Raw genomic sequence first — 11441 nt, 5'->3', positions numbered from 1 at the left:
TTTAATTCGTTATTTTTTGTATTTTTTTTTAAAGACTGAATTCTGCAACCTCATTTGGTTATTTAAGTTATTGTGTAGGGAACGTAAACCTTGAATATTTATTATGTTTCCGCACTTAAATTATAATTTATTTCCTTTAGATATTTTCGGGGTCGCTACACTTACCGTTATGAGTTTTTCAAAATCAACCTATAAAGACAAATACTCATAAGATTAACAATTTTCTTTTTAACTTACTTACTGGAACCTCTGAGGGTCTATAGGGATATCCCTCTTCTCGTGAAACCAATGTCTAGGTTTATCAGTTAACCTGGTCGTCCCCACACTCTATCCGATAATAGGAATCAAATACACCATCGCTTCGATACTCTGTCTGATATGAAGGTGAACTATATCTCTTAAACTCTTCCAGTATAGAACCTCTTAGTCCCGTTTAGCTTAGATAATGTTCACAGTAGGGTTTTCTATGTATCAGACCTGTCTACCCTTTTTAAATGTACCTAGTAAGCCTTTCATACACATATCCATATCATCAATCAATTGTCAAATTCATGCCCACACCTCATTCCATATTTACATATTAACCTACAAGACATTTAAGCAAGCAACATAGTTTATCATAACTGGGTAACCAAATAACCAAATAAATAAATAAACAGTGCAGGGAAAACTAAATAAACCATATAATCAAGGACACAACTCAAACTAGTAATTTAATGCACATAATTTAATAGTAAATATTTTAAGCAATACAAAAGAAAATGACAGTAAATTAGAGCAATCGTACACTGACCGGTTCCGTTTTCATTAGTGACATGTAATTATTATTAGAGTTTTTTTTCTAATTTTCACAAAATAAAAATTATTGATTATTAAGCCTCAATTTACCGTAACAAAGAATAAGGTAAGAAATTTTTACTAGGATCGGTATTTTGAAACACTGTGCTACCCACTACGCCTCCTAGCAGGTTCTAGGTTTTTTAACTTTTTTCTGAGGGAATTAAAATATTCATCACATACCAAAAAATATCCCCACAACCCAATATCAGTATTATAAATTCTTTCAAGCCAATTTTAGAGTTCTGGCACAGCAGTGGTTCTCCTCGGCCTGGTCAGTTTTGGCTGATTTTAGCCAATTTTACACGTATCTCTATAAAAAAATACGTTAGCAAGCCTCAGTTTAGCCAGAAAAATAAAAAAATTGAACCTACCAGTAGGGGGTCTCTGGGTGTGGCAGCTCTACTGGTTCTCATTTGCGACTGGTGGTTTCTCCTTTAGTTAACCTGCACATAAAGGGATAGTAAATATAATAGTGAAGAATCATGTGAAATGGAAAATGAGAATGGGCTTATCAGATGAGTTTTAGAGTTTTGGCTGCGGCGGCTCTACCCAGCTTTACCTGCAGTTTTCGCCTCACCCATTATCCCTTTTGCTCCGATATGGCTACAGGGAGACTCGAAATTGTATTCCAAGAGTGAAGGACAAATTTTTACCTTTTCTGACGGTCAGCGGTGGCTCCGATGCGTCAACCAGGGGGCTAGTCTTCTTCTCCAGCATCAGGTTCTTCTTTTCCAGCGAGGGGCTTCCAGTTAGGATTGGGTTCCCCTGCGAATAGGAGTTTAAAAACCCTCTCCTCTTCAATTTAAACTGTCTGTTTGCGTCAACGTAGAGCGAGGAAGACCATTCGATGGTCTTCCATTTAGGTTGATGGTGTGGGCGAATCTGAGCCCACCACGATCCATCTCGTCCGTCCAATTGCGTCTAAAGAAAGAACGCATCTGGGTCATTCATGCACGTAGGATGAGATTTAGGTCGTCACATTGCTGGGCACGCAGATCGCTCGCATGGCTTATTGCATGGTGCCGATGTTAGTGGGGTTGCCACACGGCTCTGATTCGTTGGAGTTGTTAACTGGGCCGTCCACGTGGTCAAACTTTTCTTTTCGCATTTCAACCTCCTGTTTCTAATTTTTCTTTCAAAAACATAATTGAATTTAAATTTTCACCAATTTTCTCTAAAATTGCTTCTAATTTCGTCCATAATTTATTTTTTTCAAAAAATTCAATAAAACTAAATTAAAATAAATAAAATTACTTATTAAAATATTTTTTAAAATAAAAAAAAAAATCATACCGACCTGATTTTCGGGCTCAAGTATTACAACTATTCTCTCCTTAAAAAAATTTGGTCCCTTAAATTTGTCACCATCTCTCTTAGTTAAACAATTAAGGATATCGTATTTTGAAGTCTGATTTTAACTCCCAAGTGATATCTTTCTATGTGTGATTCTGTCATAGAACTTTGACAAAAAGAATCTCTCTGTCCGAAGCACTCTGCTTTTTTTGTCCATAATTCCTACTGGTACCTCCTCATCGGATAGATCCTCCTGGATTGAGAATGGCTCATAGGATAAGATGTGTGAGAGGTCTAGGTTGTACTTGCGTAGTATGGATACATAAAATATATTATGGACTCTTGATAGCTCTGGAGATAGTACTAGTCTGTAAGCGGACATACCAATCCTGTCTAAGATTTCAAATGACCCAATGAACCAGATATTTAATTTCTCCCTCTTTCCAAATATGTTGATTCTCTTGAAATGGGTTATCTTAAGAAACACTCGACCACTTTTCTCAAATTCCAAATTCTTCATTCGGGTGTCAGCAAAACTCTTTTGCCTGCTCTGAACTGTCTGGATTATCTTCCTGATTTTAACTATCTTGACTGTAGTCTCCTCTATAAGATCCGGACCAAATAATTTTCTATCGTCCACCTAGAGCTTTGCATTATTGATTATTCGAGCTGTCCATCATGATCTATCTCATCCGTTTGATCATCTCTAAAGAGGAAATGTATCGTGGCCATTCATGCACGTGGGATGAGATTTGGGTTGTCGAATTGTTAGGCACACGGATCCCTTATGTGGCTTCCCACGCAATGCCGATGTCAGCGGGATTGCTACACGGCATACTCCGATTCACCGAAGTTACTGACTGGGCTATCTCACGTGGCTGAACTTTTTTTATTTGCATTTTAACTCTCTATTTCTAGTTTTTCTTTCAAAAATACATATCGAATTCAAAATTTCATTCATTTTTTCTAAATTTGCTTTCAATTTCGTCCCTAATTCATTTTTCTAAAAAAAAATTCGATAAAACTTAATTAAAATAAATAAAATTACTTATTAAAATATTTTTAAAATAAAAAAATCATGCTGGACTGATTTTTGGGCCTGGATATTACAGTCCATGGCCACCACACGACATGTAGTGATTCGTCGTGTCGGTGACTGGACATCTACATGACTTGTTTATCCTCTTTTCGCGAATTGACCTCTGTTTTTAAATTTTTTTTCAAACAGGTCTCTCATCTATTTACAATTATGCTCAGGTTTCTGAATTTATTTTCAAAATGGTCCAAAATTAACCTTTTAATTATTTCTTTATCATTTGACGATAAATTAATTTTTATACACTCGTTCTGCCATAAAATAGAAATCAAAATGAGATAAATGAGTGAAAATTCATGAAATTAAACAAATCAAAAGTGTTTTTGTTCATTCAAAATTAATTGATTGCGTTTCAAATTTGGAGTGTTACGATAAATATAAAATTATAAATTCAAAACGGGTATGGTATGAATATGAGATAATAATGTACACATCCAACACTATCCCATCTCTAATATATGATTAATATAATTTTACGATTAATATAATTTAACTTAAATTAATTAAATTTATATTGTTACATTATATTTAAATATTATTTTAAAATATATATTTTTTATTAATATTTAAAATGTCCTAATTAAATTTTATACATCACGAAAGTAATTAATAGATATAACATCATTTAATTAAAAACATGAAGTAACGAAATCCTAATGCATTTGTAAAATAAATAAATAAATAAGAAAAACTAATTAAAATTATTTATAAAGGAACTTTAATATTTAAATAAAATAAAATAAAATTTTAGAGTTGAATTTAAGTACCAAATTAATTATAACTCTCCGCTATAAAAATATTAATGCTAATTATAGTGTTCTAAGTCATATGAACGGGCCATGGAATACTTTTAAAATGTTTGAAATCAATGAGAGAATATGGTGGTTCGAGCTTTTTATAACCTTTGAATTTTATGTTGGCATCTCTTTGTTGTGTACATTTTGTAATTAATTCAAATCTAACTTAAATCAATAAAATCAAATAGAAAAAATAGAAGAAAAAAATAATAGTTTTATTTGTTTAATATTAAATTTAATTATATTTTTAATTGATTATATTTATTTTAATTTAAAATTTATATTATTATGAATAAAATATAATAATTTCGTTAATATTTAATTTAAATTAGTTACTATAATATTTTAAAATAATATTTATATTTATGTGAAAGCAAGGGGTTACCATTTATTTTGTCAAGATAAAGGGGACCAAAATCTATGGTCCATATTTAGAATAAATCTATAAATTTGATGGGCTTTGGTAAAATTATGGTTAATATATTTTTAAAATACTCTAACAGTCATACAAATTATTTTCTTAATAAATTGTAAAAATTAATTTTGATATAAGAAAATTAAATCAAAAATATTAAAGTACTGATAGTGCAAAGTCTGATTTTGTATGAAAATATAATTTATTTTATTGTATTATGTATTAATGTACAATACATATAATATAATATCTGATTCAGTATCTTATACAATAATAAATATATATTATTATATTATATATTAATATATGATACATATAATATGATATCTAACTCTTATATAATGCAAAAGTAAATATAATATATATATATTTTATGACATAATATATATTAATTTTGTATAAAATAATACTCGAATATAAGATGAACATTATCCTATTTGTATGGTGGTGAATTAAATAATATTGATCTAATTTGAATTGATTAGTATTTTTTAATATTAAAAATTAAAATAATAATGCACAATATATATATTATGTAAATAAAGTATTAAAATATTAAATGTGTAAATAATATATGTATATATATTTTTTTAGTATTTAAAATTAAGACAATTATACAAAATAAGAAATTTATGGTTGGAATTAAAATATCTAAAAATGTTTTTATATAATTTTGATATAATTGGATCCGGTTCGACCGGTCTAAATTTGGACCGATACTCACCCCGTACGGTCCATATATCAAATCCCACAAAGGTGCGTGTACATTTCGGCACCGCTGCTGTCAACGTCATGCATGCGTACTTATCATATACTAAAAAGTTCATGATTTATTATTATTATTTTTTTAAAAAAAAGGTTTACTGATGATATTTGTCTCATCCCATCAAATTATATACAATATTTTATTATATAGGCCAAGTTTAAATTTGGAAAATGTGATTTTATTTTTGTTTTAGAGGGATAAATTTGTAATTTCATATTAATGGTTGGAAAAAAAAATATCTCGTGTTTAGTTTGAATGCATGGGAAAGATTCAGATGACTAAAACGACTGCGTACAGTGCCGCACATTGAAAAACAGCCGGTACAAGAGTCGTGCACGAACCACTAACTCCCGCCCTCATTTTTCTTTTCTTTTTTTTAAATAAAAAAAATATATATGTATTTAACATATAAGAAATTATAAAATTTAACAAGAAGATTGTAATTATCTTAAAAAATATTTTAATAAATTTTTTTGTGTACATCTTTTACAAAATTACATTATCAAAATTTAGAAAAACTATATTCAAATATCATAAAATTAAAATTAATGAATAATTAAAATGTGAATTTGTCTTATTAGATTGAAAGGGTAAGAACGTGTATGAGACCGAAAGTACATTTCTCCGGAGGCCCCACGTTGCTTGCGTTTTGTTTGTATCAACGCAACCAAGTTTGTCGTTTAACACTTTATAAAAGCTGTTATTCATAAAAACCGCCTAGCTGTACGCCGTACGCGTGAGGGGCCAACGATAAGTACCGGACGACCACGCGTTGCCCATTCTCTCTGTCTTTGATAAGTACACTTGGTTTTACTACGATACAGTATTTTAAGCAAACTTTTTATTTACACATTTAGTAAATATGTAATTTATAGACTGTAAATTTCATCTAAATTAACCATAAAAATAACAAGTTACAAATATTTACCGAAGTCAACCTAACACCCATTTGACAGAAATCTCACTTTTTCAAAACAAATTAATTTGGTAATTTATAAAAAATAAAATTCCATTAAGCCAAGCAAAATAGGGTAAAAGAGGAAGAAGATGGATCAATTTCTGCAACACAAAAAGCAGAATAGGATTTGATTAGACGGCTTTAAATGATATAAGAAGATAAGCTTATAAAGAGGTACCTCTTGATCTTATCATATACTTTTTTCCTTTCTCAATTTCTTGTTGTTTTCATTTTATTTTATTTTTTGTTTAATGAAATATTGCATAAATAGAATATGAGATGTGTACGTGTCTGATATTATAAAGTCCCCAATTTTTTTTTATATAGAATAATTTGTATTAATCTTACTCTATACAAAAAATTAAAACTATAATCTACATCTTAAATTATATGATTTCAATAATTATGGACTATATCTTGATGATTAGCATTTTTGCGGTTGCTTTATTTGGATATGCTAAATATTATACCGCACCCAAGTGGGTTATTTACCTTTTTGTTTCCAGTGACTTTTGGTATATTTACAAGTATATTCCTTTGGCTTGTTATATTAATATATTAAATTATCTATTAAGTCAATTATATTAATATATTAAATTATTTAAACAGGTCTAAACGAGTCATGCGAATTTAATGTGTTTAGATTAATTTTTTAATAATTTTAAAAATCAAATTATTAATTTAATTTAACGTTAATTTTATTATTATCATTATTAATAAAATAATAATTTCAATTTTGCCATTCTTATAAATTTTATTATGACATAGAAGATTCAACTAAAATATTGAAACTAAAAGATAATTAAAAAATATAAAATAAAATAAAATAAATCATTTACCAATAACGTAAGCATCAATTGCATTACATTGAAGATTCTTTCTTATAGATATTATAAAAATCTGTTGGCTTTCCTCCAGCCGACGTTACGCAACACAAAACGAACAACCGAAACCACAAAAAGGCGAGCGGCACACCGTTAAATTTTTTATAAAAATTAAAAAAATTATTCGATTTTTTATTTAAATTTTGTTAGCATCGTAAAGTAATGCCGATGACACGTGTCCTCCAATAAGCCACCGCCACTGTGGCTACTGTTCTCCTAGTGGCAGCACAACAGCTTTATAAGGACTCGCTTATCTTCTTTCGTCGTCTCAAAGCGGCGCCAGTCTCTCCCTCTCTTTCTCTCTCGTTCTCTTTGCGTTTCTTTACCTTTTTTCTCATTTTATCTGTCGTCGTGGAGAATGCGATTCGAGGAATATTACAGGTCAAGCGCCGGGAAATGGCTGGGGTTCGTGACCGCCGTTTGGGTGCAAGCCATATCGGGAAACAATTACACGTTCTCCAACTATTCCGACGCGCTCAAGACTCTCATGAACCTCACTCAGCTGCAACTCAACAACTTATCTGTCGCTAAAGATGTTGGAAAAGCTTTTGGTCTCTTGGCTGGTTTGGCCTCCGATCGCCTCCCAACTCCGGTTATTCTCCTAATTGGCTCCGTTGAAGGACTCGTTGGATATGGTGCTCAGTGGCTCGTTGTTAGTCGGAGAATCAAACCTCTATCTTACTGGCAGGTCTTTGGTTTTATAGTTACGCCATTTCTTTATTGGTTTATATATGCTGTTTTCTTACTTTTTGTTTTTGAAATGGAAGCAGATGTCTGTGTTTTTATGCTTGGGAGGTAATAGCACGACGTGGATGAACACGGCGATTCTCGTAACTTGTATTCGAAATTTCCGGCGGAATAGGGGGCCGGTTTCCGGGATACTAAAAGGTTACGTAGGGTTGAGCACGGCCATTTTTACCGACCTCTGCGCTGCATTGTTCTCGGATGATCCGTCCACGTTTCTTCTCATGCTGGCACTTGTTCCTTTGGCCGTTTGCCTAACCGCTATATTCTTCCTCCGTGAGGTCCCCGTGGCCACCACCGTTGCCGAAGAGAAGGAAGAGTCTCGCTACTTCACTGTCTTCAACAGCGTCGCCGTCGTCGTAGCTGTGTATCTCCTCGTCTACGATTTGACAGGTCCAAAAAGCCAACCGATCTCCACCGCGTTCGCCATTGTTCTCCTCGTTCTGTTAGCTTCTCCGTTGGCTGTTCCTCTGTATTGCTTCATGCGGAGCTGGAATTCGGCTCCGCATAGAGTGGAAGACGTAGAGGAACAGGCAGAGCAGCCGCTGCTGAAACAGGAAATTAGGCCGGAGAATACGGAGAGTACGCCGGCGGAAGCTGAGCCGGTTGAGACGAAGAGGAAGCCGGTACTGGGAGAAGAGCACACGATCATCGAAGCGCTGTTGACCTTTGATTTTTGGATATTGTTCTTGTCGTTTCTGTGCGGCGTAGGGACGGGGTTGGCGGTGATGAATAACATGGGGCAGATCGGGTTCGCTTTGGGATACGCCGACGTTTCGATCTTCGTGTCCATGACGAGTATTTGGGGATTTTTTGGACGGATCGGTTCCGGAACTGTCTCAGAATATTTTCTCAAGTAAGTTCACTAAATTCACGTTTGCTTTATTAGTTCAATTCAATTTAGTGCTGCTTAATTTTATTTTTGTGCTAATTCTGCATATTAAGAGAAATTTTTTGTCATAATTTCTTTAATTTTCCGTATGAATAACTTCTAGTTGCACACTCTTTAAAACATATAGTATATGTAGGTTTTTTTTTATGTTAGATATCATAATTAGATATAAAACTACAGTTATAATTTGTTCTCTTTTTTTTTTTTTTTTAATTTAAAATTAATGTATTTTTGCCTAAGAAATTTATTAGGGGACAAAAATTATGTTTTCTTACATTTATTGGAAAGTTTTGTTTTGAATTATTTCATGGAATTCTAGAAATATAAATGGATTGGGAAATGCTGTAAATCAACGCAAGCTACATGTTGGATTCTTGAGGTTGATTGCTGATTTTTTTTTTTTTTTTTTCTTTCGTCGTCGTCCTTTTATTACTACTTTTAAAAAATTCGTCAACTACACGTTCTTTTACTTTTCTCTGTTTTTGGCGGGTAGTCCCTTGGAACTAAAGGTTACTTGCCTGACGACACATACTATAAAATCTTTGGCATTTTTTTCTAGGAAAGCTGCTTGACTTTATGCTTCCAGGAGATAATTTTGAGTGAAAATTTGAGGAAAATTACAGGTTTTATTAACAATTCAAAGACAAGTTTTGTGATAATTCAATCCTTATATAATATAAGATTATTACCTTCTTATAATGTTATTTAATATTTTTAAAAGTTCAAAGTATTCCTCATTAAATTTATTTTGTTGTTTTCCTAAAAAGAAAAATAAATTGCTTAGAAGTAATATTTTTCTTTTGGAGGAAGGAAATCAATTAGCATTAGGCGCGGGGGGGGTTGGTGGTGTTATTTAGATGTCTTTGTGGCAAAGTAAACATTGTTGCCATGGACTGAAATTCCACAACTAGTTGGAGTCAAATTTAAGGTACGTTAGGAAAAACTATGGTTTATAGCTTTCGGACGTAACATGGGTTGTCTGGGCTGGACTCGATTTCAAGGGAAGGAAAAACTAGCGAGTCGTGACTCAGTGAGTCAGGTACTCATCGGGTTTCACTCAATCCGAATATGACCCGAACCCGAATTGAATGGAAAAATTTGTACTCTACCCATCGTATAACAAAAATATATTAAAAAATTACGGATGTATTAAATTGAATTGAGAGAAAGATCAACTCATTTAGTAACCCTTTGTTTGCAGGAAAGCTGGAACACCAAGGCCTCTATGGAATGCGGCTTCACAGATATTAATGGCTGTTGGGTACATTCTCATGGCCCTAGCAATGCCCGGTTCTCTCTACCTCGGTTCAATTGTTGTCGGCATCTGTTACGGAATCCGTCTAGCCGTCACGGTCCCAACCGCCTCTGAACTTTTTGGCCTCAAATACTACGGTCTTATCTACAACATCTTAATCCTCAATCTCCCACTTGGCTCCTTCCTCTTCTCCGGCCTTCTGGCCGGTATTCTCTATGATAGAGAAGCTACTCCGATTCCTGGAGGCGGCAACACTTGTGTCGGAGCTCATTGTTATAGGCTTGTTTTCATCATTATGGCCGTAGCTTGCGCTGTTGGATTTGGTTTGGACATTTTACTTGCACTTAGAACGAGAAATGTTTACTCGAAAATTCACAGGACCCGCAAGTCGAAAAAATTGGTGGACTCTTCAAGCAATCGTTGATTGATTAGCTGCGTTGAGATGGATGAGCATCTAAGCTCATTTGACATCCTGAACTTTACTGGTTATTTTCAAAACAAAGGCATATAATTTTTGAGAGATATAAGTGCCTTTGCTCATGACCTTGGTAGGGAGTTCAGTTGATGAAATGATATGTGTAATCTGTAATCCTGTTTGGCCGTTAGGTGTGTGTCTACAAATTCTACATCTTATTCTTTAATGATCATTTATTTATCTGATCAAACTTTTTAATAAAATTTATTTTCAATTTTCAAGAATAAAATATATTTTGAATCAATATTTGCGCAGTAAAAACAATTTAAAAGGTAAAAGAAATTGAAAGGAGTGAGCAAGCTATAGAACTCTATATGCATAGAGTGAAAAGTTAATGTCCAAATTATAAATGGTTGAAAGAGTGTGTCACGGTGATCAAGATCAAGAGACACGAGGAGTCCCCCTCATTGAAGCTTGGTATTCTCCACTGAGATAAGCCATCGGCACAAATATTATTCTGAAGGAATAACGTGCAAAATTTTGATGGCCTAATTCAATTTGTAAGAGGACCCTACTTTGACTTTTCACCTTTATAGACGGCAACTACTTTCACAGAATTCTATAGGAGCTCCTATGAACTTCAAGTAACATGGAACCACTAATACCGAGATTGCACATGAAGTTTGGTAACCTAATGAACATGACTGTTCCAAATGAACCATTAATCCCCTTTGCACAAAGCTATCACTGTTGAGCTTAAACTGAATATGAAAGGAGGCCTTCTTTGGGCCGAGTTCTTTTAAATGAGATGTACAAGCAAGCAAGGAGGTTCTTTCTTGGGCTTGCTCCGGTGGTCCAAATTATTTCATATATATTCATTTAAAGGATAAATAACTTGGAAACATACATTTGTTTATTGAAAAAAATATATATTTTTTTTTCAGAAAATGAAAACAAAAATAACCAAATATTTTAAAACAAGGATAAAAATTTAACTTGTAAGAACCCTCAAGGCCTAAAAACTTGTAGTGCCTTAGGAGATGCCTCCGCTCCATTTGGGGGGGAGGGGGGATGGATAAACCAAGA

At 33.1% G+C, this 11441-nt stretch overlaps 1 protein-coding gene across 1 annotated transcript; it reads left to right on the top strand.

The window, feature by feature from the left end:
* The first annotated feature begins 7306 nt into the window (after window positions 1-7306).
* Window positions 7307-10644, top strand: LOC110816525 (protein NUCLEAR FUSION DEFECTIVE 4-like). Its single transcript, XM_022044750.2, has 3 exons — window positions 7307-7737; window positions 7820-8649; window positions 9887-10644. The coding sequence occupies exons 1-3, from the start codon at window positions 7408-7410 to the stop codon at window positions 10362-10364; spliced, it is 1638 nt and encodes a 545-aa protein (XP_021900442.1). The 5' UTR covers window positions 7307-7407; the 3' UTR covers window positions 10365-10644.
* The last annotated feature ends 797 nt before the right edge of the window (window positions 10645-11441 follow it).

This window comes from Carica papaya, chromosome 6 (genome assembly GCF_054855325.1).
Source record: "Carica papaya isolate Zhongbai chromosome 6, ASM5485532v1, whole genome shotgun sequence".
Classification (NCBI taxonomy): domain Eukaryota; kingdom Viridiplantae; phylum Streptophyta; class Magnoliopsida; order Brassicales; family Caricaceae; genus Carica; species Carica papaya.
This window is presented reverse-complemented; position numbering and strand designations above follow the sequence as displayed.

Coding starts and splice junctions, on each gene's coding strand:
- LOC110816525 (XM_022044750.2), top strand. CDS start 7,408: ATGCGATTCGAGGAATATTACAGGTCAAGCGCCGGGAAATGGCTGGGG. Junction 7,738..7,819: donor AACCTCTATCTTACTGGCAG/GTCTTTGGTTTT, acceptor AAATGGAAGCAG/ATGTCTGTGTTTTTATGCTT. Junction 8,650..9,886: donor GTCTCAGAATATTTTCTCAA/GTAAGTTCACTA, acceptor CTTTGTTTGCAG/GAAAGCTGGAACACCAAGGC.